At 47.8% G+C, this 14,719-nt stretch overlaps 1 protein-coding gene across 6 annotated transcripts in view; it reads left to right on the top strand.

Moving 5' to 3' along the window:
• The window catches only part of DYSF (dysferlin), a 456,891-nt gene that overhangs the window by 352,974 nt on the left and 89,198 nt on the right, over positions 1 to 14,719 (top strand). For all 6 annotated transcript variants that reach the window (XM_068274344.1, XM_068274325.1, XM_068274335.1 and 3 more), the window contains one exon: positions 7,187 to 7,285. In XM_068274344.1, the coding sequence (XP_068130445.1) occupies positions 7,187 to 7,285 (99 nt within the window). The remainder of the gene's footprint in view (positions 1 to 7,186; positions 7,286 to 14,719) is intronic.

Below are 14,719 nucleotides of genomic sequence, written 5' to 3'. Positions count from 1 at the left end.
TTTGTGACACAGGTAGAAGCAGAGTACCTCCCTGTGATAGGCTGGCTCAGTGGCACAGGTAGAAGCAGAGCACCTCTCTGTGATAGGCGGGCTCAGTGGCACAGGTAGCCATCTGTGATAGGCTGGCTTAGTGGCACAGGTGGAAGCAGAGTACCTCTCTGTGATAGGCTGGCTCAGTGGCACAGGTGGAAGCAGAGTACTTCTCTGTGATAGGCTGGCTTTGTGACACAGGTAGAAGCAGAGTACCTCCCTGTGATAGGCTAGCTCAGTGGTGCAGGTAGAAGCAGAGTACCTCTCTGTGATAGGCTGGCTCAGTAACACTGGTCGAAGCAGAGTACCTCCCTGTGACAGCCTGGCTCAGTGACACAGGTACAAGCAGAGTACCTCCCTGTGATAGGCTGGCTCAGTGGTGCAGGTAGAAGCAGAGTACCTCCCCGTGATAGGCTGGCTCAGTGACATGGGTAGAAGCAGAGCACCTCACTGTGATAGGCTGGCTCAGTGGCACAGGTGAAATCAGAGAACCTCTCTGTGATAGGCTGGCTCAGTGGCACAGGTAGAAGCAGGGTACCTCTCTGAGATAGGATGGCTCAGTGGCACAGGTAGAAGCAGAGTACCTCTGTGATAGGCTGGCTCAGTGGCACAGGTGGAAGCAGAGTACCTCTCTGTGATAGGCTGGCTCAGTGGCACAGGTAGAAGCAGAGTACCTCCCTGTGATAGGCTAGCTCAGTGGTGCAGGTAGAAGCAGAGTACCTCCCTGTGACAGCCTGGCTCAGTAACACAGGTAGAAGCAAAGTACCTCCCTGTGATAGGCCGGCTCAGTGACATGGGTAGAAGCAGAGCACCTCTCTGTGATAGGCTGGCTCGGTGGCACAGGTAGCCATCTGTGATAGGCTGGCTCAGTGGCACAGGTGAAAGCAGAGAACCTCTCTGTGATAGGCTGGCTCAGTGGCACAGGTAGAAGCAGGGTACCTCTCTGAGATAGGATGGCTCAGTGACACAGGTAGAAGCAGAGTACTTCTGTGATAGGCTGGCTCAGTAGCACGGGGGGAAGCAGAGTACCTCTCTGTGATAGGCTGGGTCAGTGGCACAGGTGGAAGCAGAGTACCTCTCTGTGATAGGCTGGCTCAGTGGCACAGGTAGAAGCAGAGCACCTCTCTGTGATAGGCTAGCTCAGTGGCACAGATAGAAGCAGGGAACCTCTCTGTGATAGGCTGGCTCAGTGGCACAGGTAGAAGCAGGGTACCTCTCTGAGATAGGATGGCTCAGTGACACAGGTAGAAGCAGAGCACCTCTCTGTGATAGGCTGGCTCAGTGACACAGGTGGAAGCAGAGTAGCTCTCTGTGATGGGCTGGCTCAGTAGCACAGGTGGAAGCAGAGTACCTCTCTGTGATAGGCCGGCTCAGTGGCACAGGTGGAAGCAGAGTACCTCTCTGTGATAGGCCGGCTCAGTGGCACAGGTGGAAGCAGAGTACCTCTCTGTGATAGGCCGGCTCAGTGGCACAGGTGGAAGCAGAGTACCTCTCTGTGATAGGCTTGCTCCGTCGCACAGGTAGAGACGGAGTACCCCTCAGGCTAACTACAAATGACACAATCTCTACGCAGCATTTGCGAAGGCAGAAAACTGTCGTGGCAGTTTTTCGGAGAGGGGGCATGGCTTACTATCAAAACCTGGATTTTATAGCACAAATAGTCCGTTTTTAGACATTTTTTCCTGCTTCTCTGTTATTACTTCTGCTGCCTGTGCTGATATTTTTATTTTTACAACAGAGGTCCACTTTATATATTGAATTCTTGAGCAAGACAAGTTATTTTTAGCACAAGCAGGTATAAGTACCCCTGCCCATAATGCTGCTGTGATTGTGGTATGCAGGTCAGGGTAGACGGCGCTCCTCCATGTGACTCGGGAGCTCTGCTCCTGGTTTACAGCCTTATATAGAGCACATCTGCCCAATCCTTTTGTTCCTCTGCTCTCCAGGGTCTGCTCACCGTTTTACACACATATAAAACTCTCAGGTTGGAGCAGAAGTCTACAGATTGCTGCAGCTATAAAGTACTTCAAAGCTCCCTGCGCAAATTGGTGCGCTCTGCAGCGTAAGTGGCATCTGTCACCGGTTAGGCGGAGGACTCCAGTCCTCTGTCTGTAACAACAGATGTTTTATAGTCCTGCTGGTGACGGGATGGCAGAGCTGCTGGGATGCCACGCAAGGCGCTCACTAACTGAACACTGAGGCTAATAATGACGCAGTACGGCTGCATGCAGCTTTTACAGCTAAACTCTGGGCTTGGCAAGTCTAAGTCGTTGCCAGTCCTGTTATAATGTGGCACCATGGCTACTAGGACTGAATGAGAACTTTCATTTCATAACTCATGGGACTGCATTCGCCATTAGCTCACCTCCCCAATAAACACCACTCCACCTGATCTGGAAACCAAGGGTTAACTTGCTTAAAGTGAACCAGAGATGAAGCACCCTCATGTATTTTACCATATATATCAGTGGGAACATTAGAGAAAACACCTACCCTGCTCTCTGGTTCATTCTTAACTGTTCAGCTTGCTTCTTATCAGCCCTGATAGGGAAATCGCCGGCGCCTAAAAAAATAGCGAAGACGCCCTAGGTGTGAACAAGCCCTTACTGGTTCATCATGAGCTTTTTTGTTCCAAGTTTCACCTGTATCAAGTATGGTGATCTCATCTTACCTGTGGGTGAATTGGCTGTAGAACTTTCTTAAAGTGGACCCAAATTAAAAATACAAGATTTCAGAAATAAAATCTATTTTCTAACTTATAATAATAAATAGCAGCCTTTTTTCAGCTGCATGATGACAATATAAATTATTTTACATTTATTGGAGGAACCCCTCCCTTCCTTTCATATTGCCGGGACAGAATCCGGCAGACTGGTGGAGGAGATAAAAAAAACAAAACACAGGCTGCTACTGATGATGTCACAGGAGAGGTGATCTCAGCTTGTGTGAGATTTCACATAGACAATGCCCCTGTGAGGGAGGGTAGCTGATGACAAACACACCCATGATCTAAAACCTCCTACTAAGCTCAGAAGTAATGGCTGCCACCTGTATAACGCTAGTTATGAAAAGAGAAGGGTTAAAAGCATGCACTGAAATGCTCATAGGCTTGAAGGAGTGTTTATGTATCTGTGTATGTGTCAGAGTGGTGCAACTAAATATTTGGAATTTAAAAAAATGTTTGGTTTGCGTCCGCTTTAATGCTTTCTCTTTATGTTACGGCTGCAGAAGACTCTCTGGGTAAGTTGGCTGACCGGGGAACCCGCTAATAACACAACTCCTGCCCTTTCTTTTTTTTCCTTCTATGTTTTCTTTTTTGTGTCACCCAAGAAAGGGGAACAGTGAAACGTAATTTATGGTAAAGTCCCACTGAAAGCAATGTCTATGCGCCGTGTTCATTTAGCGGCCGTAGCGGCTGGCTGAGGCCAGAAATCCAATAAGCCTCTCCTAGGTTTTTCTCCATGAGGTCAGTGTGATGGAATTCTGTGGATTACTAAAATAGACATTATTATTTCACGAATCGGCTTCGGCCGCGGCTCCCGCTGCAGAATCGCAGAATTACTGCCTGCTGGATATTGCTGCGGAGTTTTATACGGACATATTCTTTTGCTTAGCTAAACAAATGAGAAATTGCATTTTGCTCCATGATTGGAACTGACGGGCGGGCCGAGGTGTTTCTAGACAGGATAATGGATTTGGAATCAAGGAAAAGACTTGAGTAGCAGATCGGTCGTGGATGAGTCAGGAGGACATTTCAGCAACTTTACTTCATGGATACATTAAAGGACCACTATTGCGAAACATTTTAAAATTTAAAAATACATGTAAATGCATAGAAGTTAGACGTACACTTCTTTCAGAGTAATATGAGCCATAAATGTATTTTCTCCTATGTTGCAGTCACTCACAGTAGGTAGTAGAAATCTGACAGAAGTGACAGGTTTTGGACTAGTCCATCTCTTCATGTGGGATTTTTACCTTGGCCTTCAGTCTTTATAAAGACACTCCCAGAAAAGGATTTATACATAGATGCTTGCCAGCCTCTCCCTGACTGTTTTCACACTATTTTGGCTGTTGGACAGAGCAATTGTCATTCACAAAGTGCTTTTGAAAATAAAGAAAACTCTGAGAATCCCACATGAAGAGATGGACTGGTCTAAAACCTGTCAGTTTTGTCAAATTTCTACTGTCTACTGTAAGGGACAGCAGCAAAGGAGAAAAGTAATTTATAGCACTTTTTACTCAAGAAATGTACTGCTTGTTTGTGTGTGTTTTTACATGTATTTTGTATTACACAATTTTCTTGATAGTGGTCTTTTAAAAAAAAACCTGTAACTAAAAAAAAGTTCCCCTGGGGGTACTCACCTCGGGTGGGGGAAGCCTCTGGATCCAATCGAGGCTTCCCCCATCCTCCTGTGTCCCACGGAGGTCTCGCTGTGCCCCTCCAAATTGTGGGGATGTAAATATTTACCTTCCCGGCTCCAGTGCAGGCGCAGTGTAGGCTTTCCGCTCGGAGATAGGCGGAAATAGCTGATCGCTGTCGGGCCGCTCTACTACGCAGGCGCAAGTCTCCTGCACATGCGTAGTAGAGCGGACCCGACGGAGGATCGGCTATTTCCACCTATCGCTGAGAGCCGCAACAGCGCCACCCACTGGAGCCAGGGAAGATAAATAAATCAGTGCTTGTCAGGCGTGTCGGGGGAGGATTCCGTGACGCTTCAGGGGAGCCAGCACTGGACTGCCTGCAGCTACAAGGATGGGGGAAGCCTCATTGGGACCCTGAGGCTTCCCCCTCCCGAGGTGAGTACCCCCCCCGGGGATTTTTTTGTTTTTGTTACAGAGTCTCTTTACGTGAACTAAAGCAGCCCATACACTCAGCCGATTTTCTGGCCGATCGATCGATCGCGAATCGGTTGGCCAATCGACCGATCGACGGCCGATTTCGATCGATTTCGATGGATTTCCATCGAACTAGCAGGGTGGAAAATTTAGGTCGATCTGATGAGATTGCTTATCAGTTTGCATTGGCCTTAATGGAAATCTGATGGCAAAAAAATGCCATCAGATCGAATTTCAACAGATTTCAAACTGAAATCTATTGGAATTCTATCCTGGTAAAAAATGTTCTAAAAACGCATCAGATAGATCATCAGATGCATTTCTTATCTGTCTGCTGCCAATCTGACGAGTGTATGGGCACCTTAAATCACTCGGAAGTTCCCTGTGATCAGCATACAGTTAATTTATTGATTTTACCTGCCTGAAGTGATCTGAACGGTAGCATTGCTTAGTGTGTAGCAGCACTCATAGAGAATCGTGTGATCTATCTGATCAGGTGACGGATGTTTAAGGTTCTGATTGACTGTCATCACTTCCTGGTTTAGCCTAAGCAGGAAGCAGAAGTGACTCATGATCATTACCAGCAGATCAGAGCTTTACAAACTAATCTTGTTCTTCTCTGTGAGTTCTGCTACACACAAGTATAGGCGGCCATACATCAGTTGACTTGGCAGCTGAATGACCATCCAATTCAATTATTATGATCGAATTGGATGAAAATTGGTGCCGCCAAGTGCATGCCCGACCAACAAAGCGACCAATTTTGGGACGTAAATTGGTCGCTTGGTTGACCGCGCATACCGCAAGATGTTGGGTCAAAGTTGGTCGGGTGTGCGGCGGTACGGTGGCTGATTTTGGAACGAGCGACGAAACCCCCGCCACTGCCGCAGCAATGTATGCCCGGTGTGTGCATTTATAGATTACCTATCTGTTGTCAGCCTCCGCGCATCGTCCGTCCATCTGGGCAGGCAGCCGCATACACGCTAGCGGTGCATAGCATCTGACGTAAGACGCTATGCGCCACTTTCGTGTATGCGGCTGTCCGGTGAAATGGACGGACATCGCGTGGAGGCGGCTACAGGACAGGTAATGTCTAAATGCACACACTGGGGGGGGGGGGGCACATTTATGCAATAGGGGGCAGCGGCGGTGCGGACGCGGCAGCCTCAGCCGATTCCCTGAAGATTTCATGCTGAAATCGGACAGGAATAGTAGTGTAGTAGTGTTTCGTCAGCTTCGACAAGAGACAAATTTATCTCTAATCAGATTCGATCACAGATAAATGTGTCTCTGTGTCGAATCTGCCCATAATCGTCAGGTCTATGGGCACCTTAACTCCCTGGATGCCTATTGTGTACATGTGCTTTCTGTTTCCCAGAAGCCTGTGGCAGCAAATTCAAATAAGCTGAAAATTCAAAAAAAGAATGGTATTTGACATTTCCACCAAGCATTTCTGTTAATTTATATCTAGTATCTATAGATCAGGTCTGAAAGAGAGTGAACATTTAATTGGTACCTCATCTCTGATTAGCACACAGGAATTGGGTGAGCAACAAGAGCAGTTGTCAGACCTAATGTACAGATCACAGATATGAGCAGAGGTCTCATCGCATAGTTAGAGACAAGGATGGGTGGATCTGAAGGGATTTCAGAGAATCATGAAGTCTCTGTCAGAATATTAGGGGCGGTAGTTCTGTGTGCGCATAGAGGTTGTAGAGGCAGGGCTGTGGAGTCGGTACAAAAATCATCCGACTCTGACTCATCAGTTTATGAAACCACCGACTCCAGGTACCCAAAATGGCTCTGAATCCGACTCCTTAGTCTAATACGTACCAAGTCTGTGGATTTGGTACAAAAATCATCCGACTCCTGATTCCGACTCCTCAGTTTATGAAACCTCCAACTCCGACTCCAGGTAGCCAAAATTGCTCCGACTACTCGACTCCGGTTGTGAGGTTGTGAATGCAAAAAACAATGTAACAGGTAAGCTTTTCAGACGTGTATCATTTGAACTACTGACACGCAGTTTCTTCAGCAAGTATTGAAACCTGATATATATTTTTCTTCATCCAATTCTCTTTGCTAATTGTTTTGCTTTGCTTCAAGCAATTTGTATATAGAGTAGATGATGAAAGTTTAGTCTTGTGGATCGCTGGAGTCATGAAATACATTACTGGCCAGCATTATGGCCCTAGAGTAATAAGTTCATATCAATGTAGAGTCATGTGACATCTTGGCTGGTGTAATAGTTAATATTTCTGCTTCCCTATTGCTTTGGTATGACATTAGACATGACTCTATTTTTCTTGGCTACCAGGAGGAAGAGTTTATTGACTGGTGGAGCAAGTTCTACGCTTCCATTGGAGAGAAGGAGAAGTGTGGGGCTTACATGGAGAGAGGATTTGATACATTGCAGGTGAGAAATGCTATCTATACACTACTGACCTTAGCTTAGGCGGATCATTTTCCTGGACATGGCAGTCATGGTATAGAGCCAACCATGTAAGTATCTTCTTGGCTTTACTAGTCTCTGATGGCTGGTCATTTTCCTCCTCATGTCTCATGAAGGTTCATAATGGTGACAGCAACTTTGTCCACAAGACAGCACGGGTTGGGGCCCTAAGTCACTACCTAAAATGCGACTGGGTCAGTGCTGATTTGGCAGAACTGATCTCAAGTGATAAGATGGCTTTACATAACATGCTGGTGACATAATAATCAGAGATGCCACAGGTTGAGTTTCAGGTCAGAAGGCTAGGTCAGAGTCAGGTCAGAAGGCTAGGTCAGGGTCAGGTCAGAAGGCTAGGTCAGAGTCAAGTCAGAAGGCTAGGTCGGAGTCCAGTCAGAAGGCTAGGTCAGGGTCAGGTCAGAAGGCTAGGTCGGAGTCCAGTCAGAAGGCTAGGTCGGAGTCCAGTCAGAAGGCTAGGTCAGGGTCAGGTCAGAAGGCTAGGTCGGAGTCAGGTCAGAAGTGTAGGTCAGGTTAGAGTCCGGTCAGAAGGCTAGGTCGGAGTCCAGTCAGAAGGCTAGGTCATGGTCAGGTCACAAGGCTAGGTCAGAGTCAGGTCAGAAGGCTAGGTCAGGGTCAGGTCAGAAGGCTAGGTCAGAGTCAGGTCAGAAGGCTAGGTCGGAGTCAAGTCAGAAGACTAGGTCAGGTCAGAAGGCTGGGTCAGGTCAAAAGGCTAGGTCAGGGTCAGGTCAGAAGGCTAGGTCGGAGTCCAGTCACAAGGCTAGGTCATGGTCAGGTCAGAAGGCTAGGTCAGAGTCAGGTCAGAAGGCTAGGTCGGAGTCCAGTCAGAAGGCTAGGTCAGGGTCAGGTCAGAAGGCTGGGTCAGGTCAAAAGGCTAGGTCAGGGTCTGGTCAAAAGGCTAGGTCGGAGTCAGGTCAGAAGTCTAGGTCAGATTAGAGTCAGGTCAGAAGGCTAGGTCAGAGTCCAGTCAGAAGGCTAGGTCAGAGTCAGGTCAGAAGGCTAGGTTGGAGTCCAGTCAGAAGGCTAGGTCAGGGTCAGGTCAGAAGGCTAGGTCAGAGTCAAGTCAGAAGGCTAGGTCGGAGTCCAGTCAGAAGGCTAGGTCAGGGTCAGGTCAGAAGGCTAGGTCGGAGTCAGGTCAGAAGTGTAGGTCAGGTTAGAGTCCGGTCAGAAGGCTAGGTCGGAGTCCAGTCAGAAGGCTAGGTCATGGTCAGGTCACAAGGCTAGGTCAGAGTCAAGTCAGAAGGCTAGGTCAGGGTCAGGTCAGAAGGCTAGGTCAGAGTCAGGTCAGAAGGCTAGGTCGGAGTCAAGTCAGAAGACTAGGTCAGGTCAGAAGGCTGGGTCAGGTCAAAAGGCTAGGTCAGGGTCAGGTCAGAAGGCTAGGTCGGAGTCCAGTCACAAGGCTAGGTCATGGTCAGGTCAGAAGGCTAGGTCAGAGTCAGGTCAGAAGGCTAGGTCGGAGTCCAGTCAGAAGGCTAGGTCAGGGTCAGGTCAGAAGGCTGGGTCAGGTCAAAAGGCTAGGTCAGGGTCTGGTCAAAAGGCTAGGTCGGAGTCAGGTCAGAAGTCTAGGTCAGATTAGAGTCAGGTCAGAAGGCTAGGTCATAGTCCAGTCAGAAGGCTAGGTCAGAGTCAGGTCAGAAGGCTAGGTTGGAGTCCAGTCAGAAGGCTAGATCAGGGTCAGGTCAGAAGGCTGGGTCAGGTCAAAAGGCTAGGTCAGGGTCAAGTCAGAAGGCTAGGTCGGAGTCCAGTCAGAAGGCTAGGTCAGGGTCAGGTCAGAAGGCTAGGTCGGAGTCCAGTCAGAAGGCTAGGTCATGGTCAGGTCAGAAGGCTAGGTCAGAGTCAGGTCAGAAGGCTAGGTCGGAGTCCAGTCTGAAGGCTAGGTCAGGGTCAGGTCAGAAGGCTAGGTCAGGGTCAGGTCAGAAGGCTGGGTCAGAGTCAGGCCAGAAGGCTGGGTCGGAGTCCAGTCAGAAGGCTAGGTCAGGGTCAGGTCAAAAGGCTAGGTCAGGGTAAGGTCAGAAGGCTAGGTCGGAGTCAGGTCAGAAGTCTAGGTCAGGTTAGAGTCAGGTCAGAAAGCTAGGTCGGAGTCCAGTCAGAAGGCTAGGTCATGGTCAGGTCAGAAGGCTAGGTCAGAGTCAGGTCAGAAGGCTAGGTCAGGGTCAGGTCAGAAGGCTAGTTCGGAGTCCAGTCAGAAGGCTAGGTCAGGGTCAGGTCAGAAGGCTAGGTCAGAGTCAGGTCAGAAGGCTAGGTCGGAGTCCAGTCAGAAGGCTGGGTCAGGTCAAAAGGCTAGGTCAGGGTCAGGTCAGAAGGCTAGGCCGGAGTCAGGTCAGAAGTCTAGGTCAGGTTAGAGTCAGGTCAGAAAGCTAGGTCACAGTCAGCAAAAAGTTGGTAGCGCTTCTAATCAGGCTTCAGTTGAAAATAAACCAGCTGAGGTGTGCACCTCCATCCAGAGACCTAAATACACACCTTGAATACAAATCTGATGCAAACTATGCACTAAACCCTAAACAAGATACATTGAATGCAAACTGATACACATGAATGCAGCTAGCCACAAAAAGACTTACATTTTGTAAAACAGAAGGAAATGGCAGCGCTTGCAAATGCAGGCTGCACCCGAATTGACCAGCTGCATAGATGTGCAAAGCCCAATACACGGGCAGATTACACACCTTGCATTCAAAACACATTCAGCGAATGGAGGACGTTAGCTTCCAAGAAAAGTTTGCGCACAGATTGTTCAGTACTAGACTTTTCCACCACGATGAGGGGTTCCCACGGAAGAGACCTAACCTCTAACTAACAATTAAAAACAGAGTAAACCTGGGGCAGCTAGCCATAAAATGGTCAACACATTTTCTAGAGAACAACAAATAGTTGGCAGCGCTCCTAATCAGGCTGCAAGTCAGCATTGGGTCAGACAGCTAGGTCAGGTCAAAAGGCTAGGTCAAAATCAGGTCACAAGGTTAGGTCAGAGTTAGATCAGAAGCTATGGTCAGGTTAGAGTCAGGTCAGAATCAGGTCTAAAGGCTAGAGTCAGAGTCAGGTCAGAAGGCTAGAGTCAGAGTCAGAAGGTCAGAAGTCAAGGCAGTAGAAGATTTAAGGGGCAGAGTGAGGACAGTTCAGGTGCAGTTCAGGATTATTTCAAATAAGCAAAGTCATCAGTTATACAGCAGATTGGAATTAACAGACATTAAAAATGAGTATGGTTAAGGACCTAGGTGACCAAGTTGGAAACCTAATAGGGAAACGTGATTGGTCCCTGTTTCAACAGCACCCTGTACAATTTAAGGCATCCTAACTGGCTGAATAGTGTGGGCTTGGTTATTATTACTACCTATTACAACCTAATGACATCAGCAACATTTTTTCACTGAGGTCTCCCACTGGGTCACCTACACCCCGTAATAGGTGGCCTTTCTCCACCCCCCCCCCCCCCGGATAGCAGCATTAGGTGGCCTCTAAATTCCTCAAGATAATAGTAACAGATGGCCTTCCCCTCCCAAGATGCAGCAGCGATAAGCGGCCGCTAGGACCCCCCCCGCGCTCCAAGACAGTAACAGGTGGTCTCTCAGTCCTAACCCCTCTCCCCCTCCAAGACAGTAGGAACAGTAGGAACCCAGAGCTGAGCAGAACTGCTTATAGTGAGCTGCAGACAAAAAAAAGAGCGGCATCTGTTATTTAATTCTTATTTGTCATTTGGATGGAAGAGCATGGCCTGATGTTCGTACTAATAACTTCTCCGAGGCCTGCAAACACGTAAAAGCTACATTTCCACCATGCTTGGTAATTATCTCCCATGTGCCCTGGTGGAATTTATTGTTGGAGGAATTATTTACCAGCGCCGAGGATGCATCCAGAGATCACATAGTAAATTAGAAAAACCTGGAGAAGCTTTGTCCTTCCAGCATTTGTTTTGGCTCTCACGCCTGTTCTTGGACGATACAGATCGATAATTACATTACGGCTACCGGTGAGGAGATGTCACCCGAGGGGTCCATCCCATACCCTGGAAACCTCAGCCTGGCTGTTTTGGCTCTGCGTCCAGAGGAAACATTGATGGGGAAAACTCTAAGAGTCGTCTCCAACTGTCAACAAAAAGATGGGACAGCGTGAATTATAACATCTGTAGGCCAAGGTTGGAGATCCAGAACTGTCATGCTAGTAAGATGCAGCTCAGAGCTAATTTATCTAAGCTTTCCATCTCTAGAACAGGCCAGGTTTTGTTTTCAAATAAACTGCGTACATTTCTCAAACTTTGAAAACAAGTTAAAGGAAGGCACAAGAACCTCACGGAAAAGGTAACACATCCAGCTCTGCCAGCTGCCCTTATTATCCATGGGCGTAGAACAGACCTGAATACAATGCTTTGTTTTCCGAGAGGGGAACTGATGGTACTATTCACATGGAGCCAATGTTACTGTTCTGTTGTTGGAGATTGGAGCCAAAAGCTAATGACTACAAACCACGTAGTAAGAGTTCTGTTGTTGGAACCTCATGATATTAGGGTGTGTGAACAGGAATTGCAGTCTACAATGCAAATGCACTGTGTGAACGTGGCAATGGTAATTAGCCAAATTATTCAATGTTTAATTGCAGATTGGTATTGATAGAACTGTGGGGTTGTTATAGTATTGCTTTGTTGATGAACCATTAGTGGTGATAGTCAGGCCTGGATTTACATCACGGGAGCCTATAGGCACAGATGTCCAGGCACCCTAGACTTCGCCCTCCATGAACCTACAACCCCCACCGAACCGCACCGCAAGTGTGCTGACTGGCCCAGCTGTCACTTATCCCTCATTTCTTATAGGTAGCTACCCCTCAGTATTAGGTACCCAGAGCTATCCTCAGTATTAAGTAGCTTGAAGAACCTCAGTATTAGGTAGCTAGAGGTTCTCCTGACTGAAGGGAGATCTGGTCAGTGGAATGCCGAGATCCAGGTGAGTAAACTGTAATTTATTCTCTGCTTGGGACTCTGCATAGGTAAGGCAGGGGAGGAGTCACTTGGGAAGTGAGCCACCTTTCCATCATCAGGCGCCTGTAGGCACGTGCCTACAGTGCCTGTGCCTTATGGTAAGTCTGGCCCTGGTGATACTACGGAATTGTTGTTGGTGATTGGTGCTGATATTAATGCACTGTTAGAGAGTCGTAGACGGTGTCTGCTCCCCCAAATGAAAAATGTTCCCCCACCTGGTGCCCATGCATTCAAATCTCACCTGCTCCAGCTGTCGCGACTGTTTAGCTGCTCCCTGTCTCGTTTGCGGCCTGTACCAAGCGCCGCCAGCTGCGTGTGTGTGACGCCACACGCACCACATGCTATACCGGACAACCACATAGGGCGCTCCTGTGGAAGCAGCGGACAAGACCGGTAGCAGCTGGATAGTCTCTGCAGCTGGAGGAAGGTGGTATTTGGATGCACGTGTACCGGGAGGGGGGGGTTGGGCATTTACATTCGGGGGAGCAGCAGCGGACGCAGCATCACGAGGCTGGTTCCTGCCAGATTTCATGCTGAGATTGATCGGGAATCGGCCTGCGGTGTATGGACAGCCAACAGATCTCTCCGATCTGATTCGATCAGAGAGAGATCTGTCTCTTGGTTGATCTGCCCATCATCGCTACATGTAGTTAGAGAGTTTAGCCTCTCTAATTCCCTCTCATCTGTGTCTAATCACCAATTTGATCTTTAAGCTGTGTCAGCTGGCTGCTGCCGCAGAACGGCTAATTTGTAAACACAGGATGTTAACCCTATGTCTGCTTCCATAAAAGCAGGAAGTAGACACACTGCAGATTTATTGCAGGATTTGTATCAGCTGTAACAAAGAAATGTTTTTTCTTTAAAGGTTATAATGCTGTTGCTTATCTTTTAGAGCAGAGAGGAAGCTCTTGAGTTCAAGTCTGCTTTAAGACCATTTTTAATCAGATTGAATTACAAAATGGCTAATATTGCATGAGCAGTTGAGCACCCAATCTATAGGCTCGCCTCGTAGTTCACGGTGTATATTCCTTTAATATTGAATTTCTGACCCCACAAAACCAGAACACAATTTACGAGACATCTTGGACAGGTCACAAAATCTGGGATTTTTTTGGGCGCTGCCTCTTGGCCTCCTGCGCTGTAAATTAAATATTATGGGATAATAATGATTTGGCCGGGCTACAACCTCTGTATAGAGAACGTGTGGAAAGGAAATAGCCTAATTATTACAATGTTACTCGCTAATAACTCACTGATGTTCCGGAGAATGGGCAGATTTCACTGTTCCTCTTCACCATTTTCATTGGACAATTCCCAGGTGAAAAATAAGGGGTTAAAGGGGGACTCCGACCAGACAGCTAAGCACACAAGTTCTAAAGAGCTTTAAGTAAGTCCTTATAACTGCCAAAACGTACTCTTGTTGGTCACTGTTGCAATTTGGCGTCCGTGCTGCACTGTGTAGACAGGAGAATGGCACACAGGCAGGCAGAGTTGGCACAATGTACAAACATACCGGTATAAGGTGCTTGGTAGCAGGGCCGGGCCGAGGCATAGGCTGCAGAGGCTCCAGCCTCAGGGCGCAGTGTAGGAGGGGGCGCAGAATTCATTCAGCTGTCATTCCTAATTGTGTTTGAAGCAGAAAGAAATAAGAAAAGGGGATACATGGCAGTGACTGCAAGCCAGATAACTAGATATTAAGGTGTTGGGGAGGTTGTGGGCCCTGTGGCGCCTCTTAGTCTAATAGCAATCAGTGTGTGACGGCTGGGGTGGGAGGGATGGAGGGGCGCACTTTGCTGTCTCAGCCTTGGGTGTTGGAGGACCTTGTCCCGCCTCTGCTTGGTAGGGATTGCCCTGCCTAGGAGAACCCATGGAAGCATGTGATCAGTTTGATCAGCTGATAGATCTGTAAGGCTCTGATTTGCTGGTCATGATCATGTGTTAAACCAGCAAATCAGAACCTTACAAATCTACCAGCTGATCAAACTGATCACATGCTTCTCCTTGCATTCTCCTAGGCAGAGCCATGCCTAGTGCTTGGTTTTGGTGGCTAATAACACTGCTATTGGCAAGCGTCAGGATTGATAAGGCTGTTATTAGCAAGCAACAGGAAGTAGTAACCACTACAGTACTCCAAAAGGTGAGTGTTAGGTGAGGAATTTAGGCAGGTTAGTGTTGGGTGATCGTGTCGGTAAGCATAAGTTGTTAGGGTTTTAGGCTTCTGGAATGGTTTAACACAACATTGTTATAGCATGCCCTCGTTCTTCTCTACAATTGTTAAGTTGACTCTGACTCTTCATGACCTTATGTAACTTTTGCTTGCCAGGTTTCTCTGTCAGTCACGGATTCTTTCAGCTGTTTCATAGGCATGTTCATAGCTTCCCATATGTTGTCTATCCATCTTAGCCTTGGCT

This window comes from Hyperolius riggenbachi, chromosome 1, assembly GCF_040937935.1.
Source record: "Hyperolius riggenbachi isolate aHypRig1 chromosome 1, aHypRig1.pri, whole genome shotgun sequence".
Taxonomy (NCBI): domain Eukaryota; kingdom Metazoa; phylum Chordata; class Amphibia; order Anura; family Hyperoliidae; genus Hyperolius; species Hyperolius riggenbachi.
This window is presented reverse-complemented; position numbering and strand designations above follow the sequence as displayed.